The sequence below is a fragment of the Ictidomys tridecemlineatus genome, chromosome 4 (genome assembly GCF_052094955.1).
Source record: "Ictidomys tridecemlineatus isolate mIctTri1 chromosome 4, mIctTri1.hap1, whole genome shotgun sequence".
Taxonomy (NCBI): Eukaryota; Metazoa; Chordata; class Mammalia; order Rodentia; family Sciuridae; genus Ictidomys; species Ictidomys tridecemlineatus.
In genome coordinates, this window is record NC_135480.1 from 143,792,842 (window position 1) to 143,804,916 (window position 12,075).

The window sequence follows — 12,075 nt, forward strand, 5'->3', positions numbered from 1 at the left end:
GAGTTGAAGTCTGCCCTCTGACCAGATTCTTGCTTCCATGCTGCCTAAGTTAATACCCAACATCCTATGTCCCAGATTTCTAGCAAGAAAGTGTCAGAGCAAATTGGGATCTTGTACCAGTGGGCAGGTGCTAGGTGGCTCTTGGCCACTGGATAGAAAAGCTATGAGGCTTACAGAAGAGCAGGGGCAGAATGCATATCCTTGGTCCCCTGGCCTGGCCTGTTAGTCTTCAGCTGAATTTTAACATTCTGAGCTTTGGAGGGTACTTTATAAAGTAGGAGTCTTAATGTCTATACACCACCCTTCAGGACACTACAGAGGACAAATGAGATAATACTTGACAGTGCTTTAAAACCTATTTTAATGCATTCTTTTGTAAATAATTTGCTAAGGGTTTACTGTGTGCTTAGTTATCAAAATCATTTTCTCATTACTTTATTTAACCTTATGTTTTTAAATAGAAGTTCAGAGAAGTTTGTCAACTGCTTACCAGCTAGGTTGTAGATTCAGGGTTATAAGTCTGTCAGCTCTTTTAAAATAGTTTCAGGTTGCTGCTCTGCAGCATACACAAATAATTATTTTTGCCATTATGTGCAATGTATGGTATTATAATATTCTCTTCTCTGTCCTAGAAAAAGCAGATGATATTCTGAATGGAGACCATGACAAGGAACAGAAAGACCCTTATTTTGTGGAGACACCCTATGGCTATCAACTAGACTTAGATTTCCTCAAATATGTGGATGACATACAGAAGGGAAATACCATCAAGAAACTGAACATCCAGAAGAAGAAGAAACCTTCTGTGCCATGCCCAGAAACCAGGGTCACATCTGGTCAGCAAGGTGCGTGGACTTCTACCGAATCCCTTTCATCTTCCAACAGTGATGACAACAAGCAGTGCCCCAGCTTCCTCCTAGCCAGAAGCCACGTTACATCAACTCCAATCCCAAAGCCACCTGCCCCTCCGGAGACCTTGCCTACTTTTCTAACCATCCCAGAAAATCGACAGCTGCCCCCTCCTTCACCACAACTCCCAAAGCACAACCTTCATGTCACCAAGACACTAATGGAGACCCGGAGAAGGCTCGAACAGGAGAGAGTCACCATGCAGATGACACCGAGTGAATTCAGAAGGCCTAGGCTGGCCAGTTTTGGAGGCATGGGCTCTACAAGCTCCCTCCCCTCTTTTATGGGTTCTGGAAACCACAATCCTGCCATGCACCAGCTTCAGAACGGATACCAAGGCAATGGGGATTATGGGGGCTATGCCCCAGGGGCTGCTACCACCTCCTCCATGGGGAGTTCTATCCGCCACAGCCCCTTGAGCTCAGGGATCTCCACCCCAGTGACCAATGTGAGCCCCATGCACCTGCAGCATATCCGCGAGCAAATGGCCATTGCCCTGAAACGCCTAAAGGAACTCGAGGAACAGGTGAGAACTATCCCTGTGCTCCAGGTAAAGATCTCTGTCTTGCAAGAGGAGAAACGGCAGTTGGCCTCACAGCTGAAAACTCAAAGGGCTGCATCCCAGAATGATGTCTGTGGTGTGAGGAAGCGCTCCTATAGTGCGGGAAATGCCTCCCAGATGGAGCAGCTCTCCCGGGCCCGGAGGAGTGGCGGGGAGTTATACATTGACTATGAGGAGGATGAGATGGAGAGTGTGGAGCAGAGCACACAGAGAATAAAGGAGTTCCGGCAGCTCACGGCAGACATGCAGGCCCTGGAGCAGAAGATCCAGGACAGCAGCTACGAGGCCTACTCGGAGCTCAGGGAGAATGGGGAGTGCCCACCTCGTGAGTGCCGCTCTGTGGCTGTGGGTGATGATGAGAGCATGAATGACCTTGTTGTGTACCACCGGGGCTCTGTGTCCTGCAAGGATGCAGCCACAGGGACAGTCACTGAGATGAGGCATTGTGGGGTCAACGTGACAGAGGCCATGCTTGGAGTGACTACGGAAGCTGACAAAGAAATTGAGCTACAACAGCAGACCATAGAGGCCTTAAAAGAAAAAATCTACCGCCTGGAAGTACAGCTTAAAGAAACCACCCATGACCGGGAGATGACTAGACTAAAACAAGAACTGCAGGCCGCTGGATCAAGGAAAAAAGTCGACAAAGCCACGATGGCCCAGCCACTTGTCTCCAGTAAGCTGGTGGAGGCAGTGGTGTCCATGAGAGATCAAGTGGTTGGCCATCACGTGGATGTGGTAGACACGTGCGTTGGGACCTCTGTACAAACAAGCAGCATAGGCATCTCCTGCCAGCCCCAGTGCAGGAACCAAGCGGTGGGGCCCGAGCTGCCCATGAACTGGTGGATTGTTAAGGAGAGGGTGGAAACGCATGACCGCGGTGCTGGGAGGTCTGTGGAGATGTGTGACGAGAGCGTGGGTGTAGAAGTCAGCGTCTGCGAAACAGGCAGCAACACAGAGGAGTCTGTGAGCGACCTCGCGCTCCTCACCACTAACTTGAACCTCAAAGACGTGCGGTCCATTGGCTGTGGCGATTGCTCTGTCGATGTGACTGTTTGTGCTCCCAAGCAGTGCAGCTCCCGGAGCGTGAACACAGAGGCTGTTGTGCAGGTGGAGGCAGCTGTCACGGCAGCCCCTCCGACCGCACACCAGCACACCAGCACGGTTTGGGAACGGGCGCACCAGTGCACCAACACGGAGACAGCTACCCTCGTAGAATCGTGCACCAACACTTCCCTGAGCACTTTGGATAAGCAGACCAGCACCCAGACTGTGGAGATGCGGACCGTGGCCATAGGAGAGGGCCGCGTCAAGGACGTCAACTCCTCCACCAAGACACGGTCTGTTGGTGTGGGGACGGTGCTTTCTGGCAGTTTGGGATTTGATAAGCCATCGGCTGTGAAGACTAAAGAGGCAGGTGTGGGGCAGATAAATATTCATGACAACTACCTGGTTGGTCTCAAAATGAGGACCATAGCATGTGGGCCTCCACATGGATCACAGTTGACTGGGGGGCCCATGGGCAGCAGGAGGAGCGTGGGTGTTGGGGACGAGCCTGTTGAGGAGTTCCTGGAGGGCCCCCAGACCCAGGCTCCATCTGGAATGGTGACTGGCCTGGATCACTACATTGAGCGGGTCCAGAAGCTGCTGACAGAACAGCAAACACTACTGGCTGAGAATTACAGTGAACTGGCAGAAGCTTTTGGGGAACCTCACTCACAGATTGGTTCCCTCAACTCACAGCTGATCAGCACCCTGTCCTCCATCAGTTCTGTTATGAAGTCTGCAAGCCCGGAAGAGCTCAGGAACCCTGACTTCCAGAAAACCAGTCTGGGTAAAACCACAGGTAGGTGGCACCCGAAGAGCCCTGGGACTCGGGAAGTGTCTTAGGCCGTTTTCTGGTACTGTCATTGAATTCTGTGGACTGGGAAACTTATAAAGAAGAGAGGGTTTTTTTGGATCATGGTTCTGGAAGGCTGGGAAGTCAGGGCCTTCTCACTCCGTGGTAACAAAGTGGAGGGCCTCACTTGGTGAGGCAGAGCAAGCCTGCAGAGAGTCCTGCAGTAATGATCCCACTCCTGCAATGGCGACTTTAACCCACTCATGGAGGCAGAGGACTTTTGGGGAACACATTCAAACCATAGCAGGAAGGATGTCTTCTCAGGAGATAAGAAATGGTGGGGGATGGTACTAGCAATCGAACATGGAGTCTTGTTAAGCTAGGCTAGTGCTCTGTGGCAGAACTACTTCCCAGCCCTTTATTTATTTATTTTTTTAATCTCATTTATTTTTTGAGATGGGGTCTTGCTAAGTTGCTGAGGCTGGCCTTGAACCTACCATCATCGTTCTACCTCAGCCTCGTGAGTACCTGGTTTCCAGGCCACCAAGCCCACCAGGGAATTTTTTTTATCTTAAACTGCTGGAGTCATTTTGTGGAATCATAAAGAAAGCTCTAGAATGGTAATAGAATGAAAGCCAAGAATCACAATCCATAAGCAACTCTGGTGGTTACTTTAGCTCGTAGCTGAGGACTAATGGGGGGCAGGGGGTAAATTAGTTTTGACTGGCTAGACGTTGGCCCCTGTGGCTGCTAGTTTTATGCTGCTTTCTTGTTTGTATTTCAGTTACTTACGTGTTCATTTTATAGAGAACTATCCAAAAAAATATTCTATTCTGTTTATACTCACAATTACCAGTATGTTTTCAGTCAAGTTTTATGAGGGGATAGAGACTTCCGTTCATTTTATTAATACAGCAAAGAGTCTTGAATTCCTACCCCATCTCCAGCATAGGCACAACAAGAGTCCCCTCCCCTCAGTGCTTATGTTCTAGTCCGGGGCACAGGTGATGGAAAGGAGACCTGCATAGTGGTAGGTACATGAAGATGATGACTGCAGTTATGGGGACAGGGACTGGCAGTGGTTACAGGTGGGGCTATTTGAGATAAGGGACACTTGAGCAAGAAGTCTGAGAGGTCTCTTCCCACTGCTCATTTTGGTAGAGCTTTTTTTTTTTTTTTTTTTTTTTTTTTTGCCTTTCTCATTCTTTCCTTATTCATTGGGACTCCTGCTCACCTCTGCCTTCCTTAACACTGAAACTCATCATTAAGGAACTGCCCTGGGAAATCTCTCCCTGCAAGCCTCACTCAAATGACTTTCCTGGTGTTGGGCACTCTGTGTGTCTGACAGTGCACAACACCTTCCTTGGCACTCCAGGCCTCACAAACCAGTGTGACCTGGCCGTGGGTGTGCATCCAATTAATTTTTTCATGTTGAAATGTGCACAATAGACTTCAATAAGATATCAGTCTTTCTGTTTCCCTTTATTAGCCTGAGAGGGCAGTGACTAAAATGGACTGAAATAGATTACATCTTCCTATGTTTCCGCTTTCAAACTTGAAAGAGTATTAATTTTTAGTATCTGTGCTATTGGACAGATAGTTTATTGTGGAAGGAAAAAAATGAATGTGACAGCTGATGTGGGTTTTTGCCTTTTAGAATCCAAATAAATGGACATGGGAGTCATTTAGGATAAGCAGGATTAAAATGATACATGGACATAAGTAATGTCTTAGGTAACTAATAATATGTCTGCTTCCACATCCTTTTACAAATCATGGTGTCAGATGTTGAAGTCAAAATAAAATTCTTAAAAGTCCTCCAGATATAACACAGAGGATCATGAAAGCATTTCCTTCCCAGCCTTTCTCCCTCCTCCTCAAAATAGGGTTTTTATTTCACATTCTTGCCTAAAATATTCAGCTGTAACACTGGAGTAATTTTGGTGGCCCTCGGAGACTGGGGAGCAAGTTTTGTCTGGCCATGCTGCAGTGTGTGTTGGTGTATTTCCAGTCATGCTGACATTCCACACGTCACATTGTGGATCTGACCCTTCAAATGAGCACCTAATTAATCAGCTAAAATTCATGAGACCTACAGCACTTGTGAACCAGAGAATCAGTATTTTTAGTAGCACTTAGTCATAGTGGCAGCCTCTCTTGGAGCACACAGGGATAACTTTAAAATATGTCTAATTCACATCACATTTGTAACCATGTTGCTCTAATGTTCTAATGAGGAAGGAATTAGGTTAGGAGCTCAACCCACAGTATGGTACTTAAGGCAGCTTGATATAGTAAGGTGAGATACCTAACACCTGCCAGCTATGAAGCAACAAGGTGTGTCAAAATGTACCGGGGACACTGCACACCCTACAATACAGAGTAGTACGGTATAGAATGTGTATCTGTACTGAGAGGCATAATGGAGTGTGGAAAGGTATCCATTCACATTTTCTTTCCCCCCAAAAGATAATAGAGAATTTGGGCTTGATACCTAATCCCTTGTGTGAACCTTATATTTTGAAGAAGTTAAATTTGAGCTCTGAAACTAGGCGGTCTCTGCCCCAGGACAAGTTGTCTTTGTTCCCTCACAGACTATAGTGAAGATGGGGTGAGTCATAGGAGTAGACCATTTGGAGTGTCTGCAGCAGGGTCTGAGTGCTCTAGAAGAGCTGGCCACCACCATTTTGAATACTTCCAGAACTGGAGATTAAAGATTTTTTTTTTCACAACACCTTTATCCTATTTATTTATTTTTATGTGGTGCTGAGGATTGAACTCGGTGTCTCATGTGTGCTAGGCAAGTGCTCTGCCCCTGAGCTACAGCCACAGCCCTGGTCATTTGTTCTTAATCCAGATTTTAACATTCGTAATTCTGGCTTGTGACCTCCCCCCCCCAACCAATTACTACACCTTCCTAACTAACAATTTTATCAAGATAACAAAATATAGAGAAAAAATGGCAAAGCAAAATTAATATGATATTCAGAGTCAGTGTTAAAGCTCAAAATGAGGCGTTATCAGTGCCCAATCTGTAGAATTCTACTAAAGACAGCTATTAAAAGATACTCCTTTAAGTATGCAGAACATTATTTTTAGCAGCATCATAGTGCCCAATACTCTTGTTTAGTTTCTTAGATTTAGAACTGGAATATGTGCTTACGAATTAACAGTGTAGAATAACAAAACAGCAAAACCCACCCTCACAAAACAACTATGTGCTCAGTTTACACAACTGCATACTTAAGTTTTTTAACAAGATTTGAGTCATACATAGTCTTCCTATGTATTTTATTTCATTTATTTATTTGTTTGTTTATTTATTTATTTAACTTAAAAGCTCACACACATTTTCCCAGGATTTGAGAGAGAATATCATGGCTTTAATGAATTGAAATTCGGTGGTCATCAAAGGTGTCCTACCAAGTTTTTTAAATTCCTGGTAGTGTGAGTTTCATGCATTTAATATTTTTTTATGAAACTGAAAAGAGGAAATAAGTTTTATTGTCACCAAAAACCTTAGAAAGGAATATTTATTTTTCCTATACATCAATTGGGTTATACTAGTTTGAGGAGTGATGAGTTAATGTTTGTTACTGTTGTTTTTCCTTCTGGAAAGAGGGGAAAAAATAGAAAACTCTAGACAAATTACTTGCAGTTAAAAAAAAAATACTCTAAAATATATATAACTGTCTTTGAGCAAATACGAACAAAACTATTTCTAAAAGTGGAGTTTAGCATACTACAGGGACATAGCCACATCAGTATTTATAGCAACACAATTCACAATATCTAAATTGTGGACCAACCTAGATGCCCTTCAATAGATGAATGGATTAAAAAATGTGACATGTATACACAATGGAGTATTACTCAGCAATAAAAGAAAATAAAATCATGGCACTTGCAGGTAAATGGATGGAGTTGGAGAAGACAATGCTAAGTGAAGCTAGCCAATCCCCAAAAAAACAAATGCTGAATGTTTTCTCTGATATAAGGAGGCTGATTCATAGTGGGATAGGGAGAGGGAACATGGGAGGAATAGACAACTCTAGATAGGGCAGAGGGGTGGGAGGGGAAGGGAGAGGGCATGGGGTAATTAAGGAGATTGAATGTGATGATCATTATTATCCAAAGTACATATATGAAGACACGAATTAGTGTGAATATATTTTATATACAACCAGGAAAAAGATAAATAAACAATAAAAGTGTTCAGGGCTGAGGTTGTGGCTCAGCGGTAGAGTGCTTGCCTAGCATGTGCAAGGCCCTGGGTTCGATCTTCAGCACCACATAAAAATAAATAAGTAAAGATATTGTGTCCAACTAAAATTAAAAAATAAACTCTACTTTTTTTGTTTTGTTTTGTTTTAGTATTTAACTACCTGCCACCCAGTTTGTAGAAAATTTGTTTCTCACACTCAAACAAAAGTACTGCTTTTCAAGTTAGCTTCCATATTTGCACTCCTGGTTATTTCGGGTTTGATAAAGTATGTTTCTTCAGGGAGATCTAAGCCAAAGCAAAAGCAGGGAAATGACATTGTTACAGAGTACATTTCTAATTGTCTTCTATTTCAAATAAGGCACCATGTTCTTATTGTCTGTTTTTATCACTTTAAAAAAAGGCAGCCAGGGCTGAGATTGTGGCTCATTGAAAAAGCACTTGCTTCTCATGTATGAGGCACTGGGTTCGATCCTCAGCACCATGTAAAAATAAATAAAATAAAGGTATTGTGTCCATTTACAACTTTAAAAAAAATGCTGCAAGCAAGAGCATCAAAATAATCCAAACCTAGTGTTTCTGGAGCCCTGTGGTGTATAATGGCATGGTGTGGTGGAGGGCCCACTGGCCTGGATGTCAGGAGAACCGACTTCTGGTAGTGACTGACTTAGTAATTTGTAGTACCAGAGAGAGAAAAAGAGTTAGTGTTTATGTTCGTGTGTGAGAAAGACCAGGCCCCCACATCCTCCTGCATCAAATGACAGGGTTGGGTTAGATTTTAGATATTTCTCAGCAGGATTGTGTGTGGGGTGGGGGAGAGGATGGGTATTGGGGACTGAACCCAAGGGTGCTCTACCACTGAGCTACATCCCTAGCCCTTTTTACCTTTTATTTTAAAACAGGATCTTGCCAGGTTGACCAGGCTAACCTCGAACTTGTGATCCTCCTGCCTCAGCCTCCCAAGTATATGGGATTTAAGGTGTAGGTCGTCACATCTGGCAGAATTTTTCCATAAAAGTATGCCTTCATAAGGCTAACCATCAGATTCAGTTGAAGAAACTTTCCTAAAACACATGGGTCTCCTGCTACCACCCAGTAGGTACCCCAGATCCAATTTCAGGGAAATGTTGGAATAAAATGACCTTAGAACAGAGCCCACAGCTTCATGAACAGTTTTACTGTTTGTTTCTGTGGTACTAGGGATTGAACCCAGAGCCTCATGCGTGCTAGGCTCCACCAGTGAGTCACATCCCCAGTCCACACATAGTTTTACATTTGGGCTTTTCATGAAGACAATGCATAATTTTCTTTAGATACTCAAAAGGGATAGTTGACCTTCTGCAAGATCGAAGTCACCTGTTAGAGACCTTGGGGGGGGGGGAAAACACCCTAGTCTTGAGGAAAAGATCTTCCAAAGATTTAATCTGCTCATCACCTCTATGAGCCTTGAGTTGACACTTGTTTGGAAACTCTTAAACTAATCATTTAAAATGGATATTAGTGAAATACAAATGTGCTCTGGAGAAAGATGCAGGTTTGACAATTTCACAATGAATGAATCCAACGTATTCAGTTCATGTTGGGCGAAAGCATGGACATTAGTAATTGTCAAGTACGGCAATGAGTTGGAGCTCAAGAGTGTCCAGTCAAAATGACAAATGTAACTGGTATTGGAAGATGGCCATAGCTGTTTGTTTTTCTGAGTAGCATATTTCAGTAAAGACTTTTAAGTCTGCATTGTCCCTATCAGTATCAATTGAATGTCAAGTATATGCAAAATGTGGTACTGCAACAAAGAGATATAAAGATGTACCTTGAAAAACCTGCCATCCAGTTGAGAAGCCAGGACAGCCCCCAAAATGTGAATGATCACCTGTGGCAACATCTATCAGGTACCAAATACTATGCAAATAGAAAGTGCTCAGGGTTCGGTTGCCATCAAGGTCTCAGAGGTCTGAGGAGGAGGAAGCCTTAGCACTATTGGGAGGAACACAGAGCACATTTAAACTCAGCAATGCAGCCTGTCAGGTTTTTTGGGTCCAGTCTTAGAATGGGGTTTAATTACATGTGGGTGGGGTTGTGGTGAGGGAGAATTTGATTCTTAATCCACTCTGGCATTTTAATTTCTAAATGAGTAGCCACTTTTTGATGGCAGCTGTTTGATATGTTCCCATGAAAATATCGAAATGGACCTAGAAATGGTTAAACAGCAGCTCTGACTACGTAAGTTTCCTATCTCCAGTTTGAATTGGCTGTTTGTGACCTTCAAGCAGAGTCCTGAGAGGAGAGCTTGGAAACAGAAAGGGATTGACCTTTGTCTTCTGCTAAACGTCTTCTACATTTCCCTGAAAAAATAATATACATCAAGATAGAAGGTGGTCCTTCATGAAGAATCTCTGCTGTTTGTCCCTCAAATGTTTGGGCTGAAAAGTGTGAATTCGTGCTGAACCCTTTTCATGGAAAACTAGAACTATCTCAGATTCCTTTGAATTCTTATACTTTGGGGAAACAATAATTTACTAAATAATTTACTCACTTCCGTAAGGAATTCAAAATTTCAGTCCTTCTTGACAAATAAGCTAGGCATCCAGTTGGAAGGCCTAGCTGAGAAGTTTGCTACGCAACATGGTTAATTAGATGGTCAAATGATTCAGAGTTGTTTTCAGAAAGCACTTGACATTATAAATAAAAATATGGATTCATGTCAGAAAAGTTAACATCTGTCAACAGAGATACTTAAAATCCATTTTAATACATTTCTAAAATTAATTTCCTAACAAGTTTGGTGTATTTCATCAACTAATATCCATTCTAGATGGATAAATATCACAGCAGACTGGAGAAGAAGATGTCTGTAAGACTCTCCCAGCTCTAGTTTTCACTGTGTCAGGGTTTTGTTTGCTTGCTTCCTTCCTTCTAACATTCTTAAAGTTCAGGACATTGTGAAGTAAATTTTTCATTATGGGGTTTCTACTCCCCTCTTTTCTAACTCCCCAGTTGTGACTTTGGAAATAGCTGTTACCTGGTGGGAATCTTGATCATCTAGGTCAGAGGGCCAGAATTCTGAGAGTGTTTATAATTAGTTCTTTTGTTTCATTGCTCTTGTTTCGGTAGTATTCCATGTTCACCAGGGTTTTCTAGCACCAATGATCCACGGTTGTTAATAAAACCTCCACCAATTCCTGAGAATTCACGTGGGTCCAAGTTGATGAGTTGAGACCAGAGAGGAGTCTACACTCTTGTTTTCAGGGCATGTTCTATTTTGGTTAATTTAATTCAGTAATTCTTAATCCTGAGTGCATGACAGAATCACCTAGGGAGAGGTTAAAAGTACTGAAGCCTGGCCACCTGCAGATAGTGCATTGTATAGACCTACCCCGGGCTGGGGTTGTAGCTTGATAGGGGAGCACTTGCCTGGTACTGGGTTCGATCCTCAGCACCACATAAAAATAAATTAATAAAGCAAAGGTATTGTGTCCATCTACAACTTAAAAATAAAAAAAGCCCCACCCCTAGTTCAGGAGACCCTAAGAGGCAGCCAGATTAGGACTGCTGGATTTTGTAGTTAACCTCTTCATCCCTGGCTTTCTTGACTGCACCTGACCTTCACTTTGCTTGAACAGGGCAGTGAATTGCCATGCTACGTAAATGTCCATCCAAGCCATGCAGACGAGCTCAGAGAATTGGGTAAGAGCCACTCAAGTCCAGCCGGAGTGAAAAGATTTTCTGGCAATGCAGGGTAGCAGATTCCCTTGACAAATGAGAACTAGCTTAATGTTTAATGATGTTCTGGCCTTAACCTGTTAGTCTCAAACAGACTCTCTTCTAGTTGAATTCATGGGCACTTGTGAAAGCCCTCCTATTGTTAAACACTGTCCCAGGCACTGGAGAGGACAGATTAAAACCCAGCTCAAAGGGGCTCAAGCTTACCACCACCTCTTGGAGGGCATACTCGTGAAGCCAAGAAATAGGGCAGAGCATATTTTAGTCTGCACAGTAGGTGCTACACAGGGCAATGTTGGAAAAAAATCCGTCTCTGGAATCATATCCTAGAAAAATGATATAGTGTTAATATCAACCGTATTAATTTGTTATGAGCCCTTATATAGTATATTACTTCTTTATCAGTAAATACTGATTTGTTCCATTTATTAAAAAGAAAGAAAGAAAAATGACCATAGAGGAAATAGAATTTGGGATAGGCCTTAAAAAGAACATGGGTAGAATTTAACTGGTGAAGGGTACTAAAATCCAGGCCTGGTGAACAGTCTGCTTAGGAAAGAGTCCTGGGCAATGAAGTCACAAGACCACCCTGGGCACATGCAGGGTAGGAGTGGTTGAGCAGTGCAGCTTCCACTGGCAGATGAAGGAGCTGCACATTCTCGCCTGAGGGGCTTGGCCATGATTACAGAAGCTTTAAGAGGTCCCAACTTACGAAACCAAGTTATGGTGAGAGAAATTAGGGCATTTGGCACCTCAGGGTGGATAAATTATCTGCAAAAGGTTGATGAGAGAGGGGTTTACTAGGTTGTTAGGAATGTT

At 43.3% G+C, this 12,075-nt stretch overlaps 1 protein-coding gene across 7 annotated transcripts in view; it reads left to right on the top strand.

Moving 5' to 3' along the window:
• Kank1 (KN motif and ankyrin repeat domains 1) overlaps positions 1-12,075 on the top strand; it is a 196,710-nt gene that overhangs the window by 171,192 nt on the left and 13,443 nt on the right. For all 7 annotated transcript variants that reach the window (XM_078047572.1, XM_078047578.1, XM_078047573.1 and 4 more), the window contains one exon: positions 633-3,317. In XM_078047572.1, coding sequence (XP_077903698.1) covers positions 633-3,317 — 2,685 coding nt within the window. The remainder of the gene's footprint in view (positions 1-632; positions 3,318-12,075) is intronic.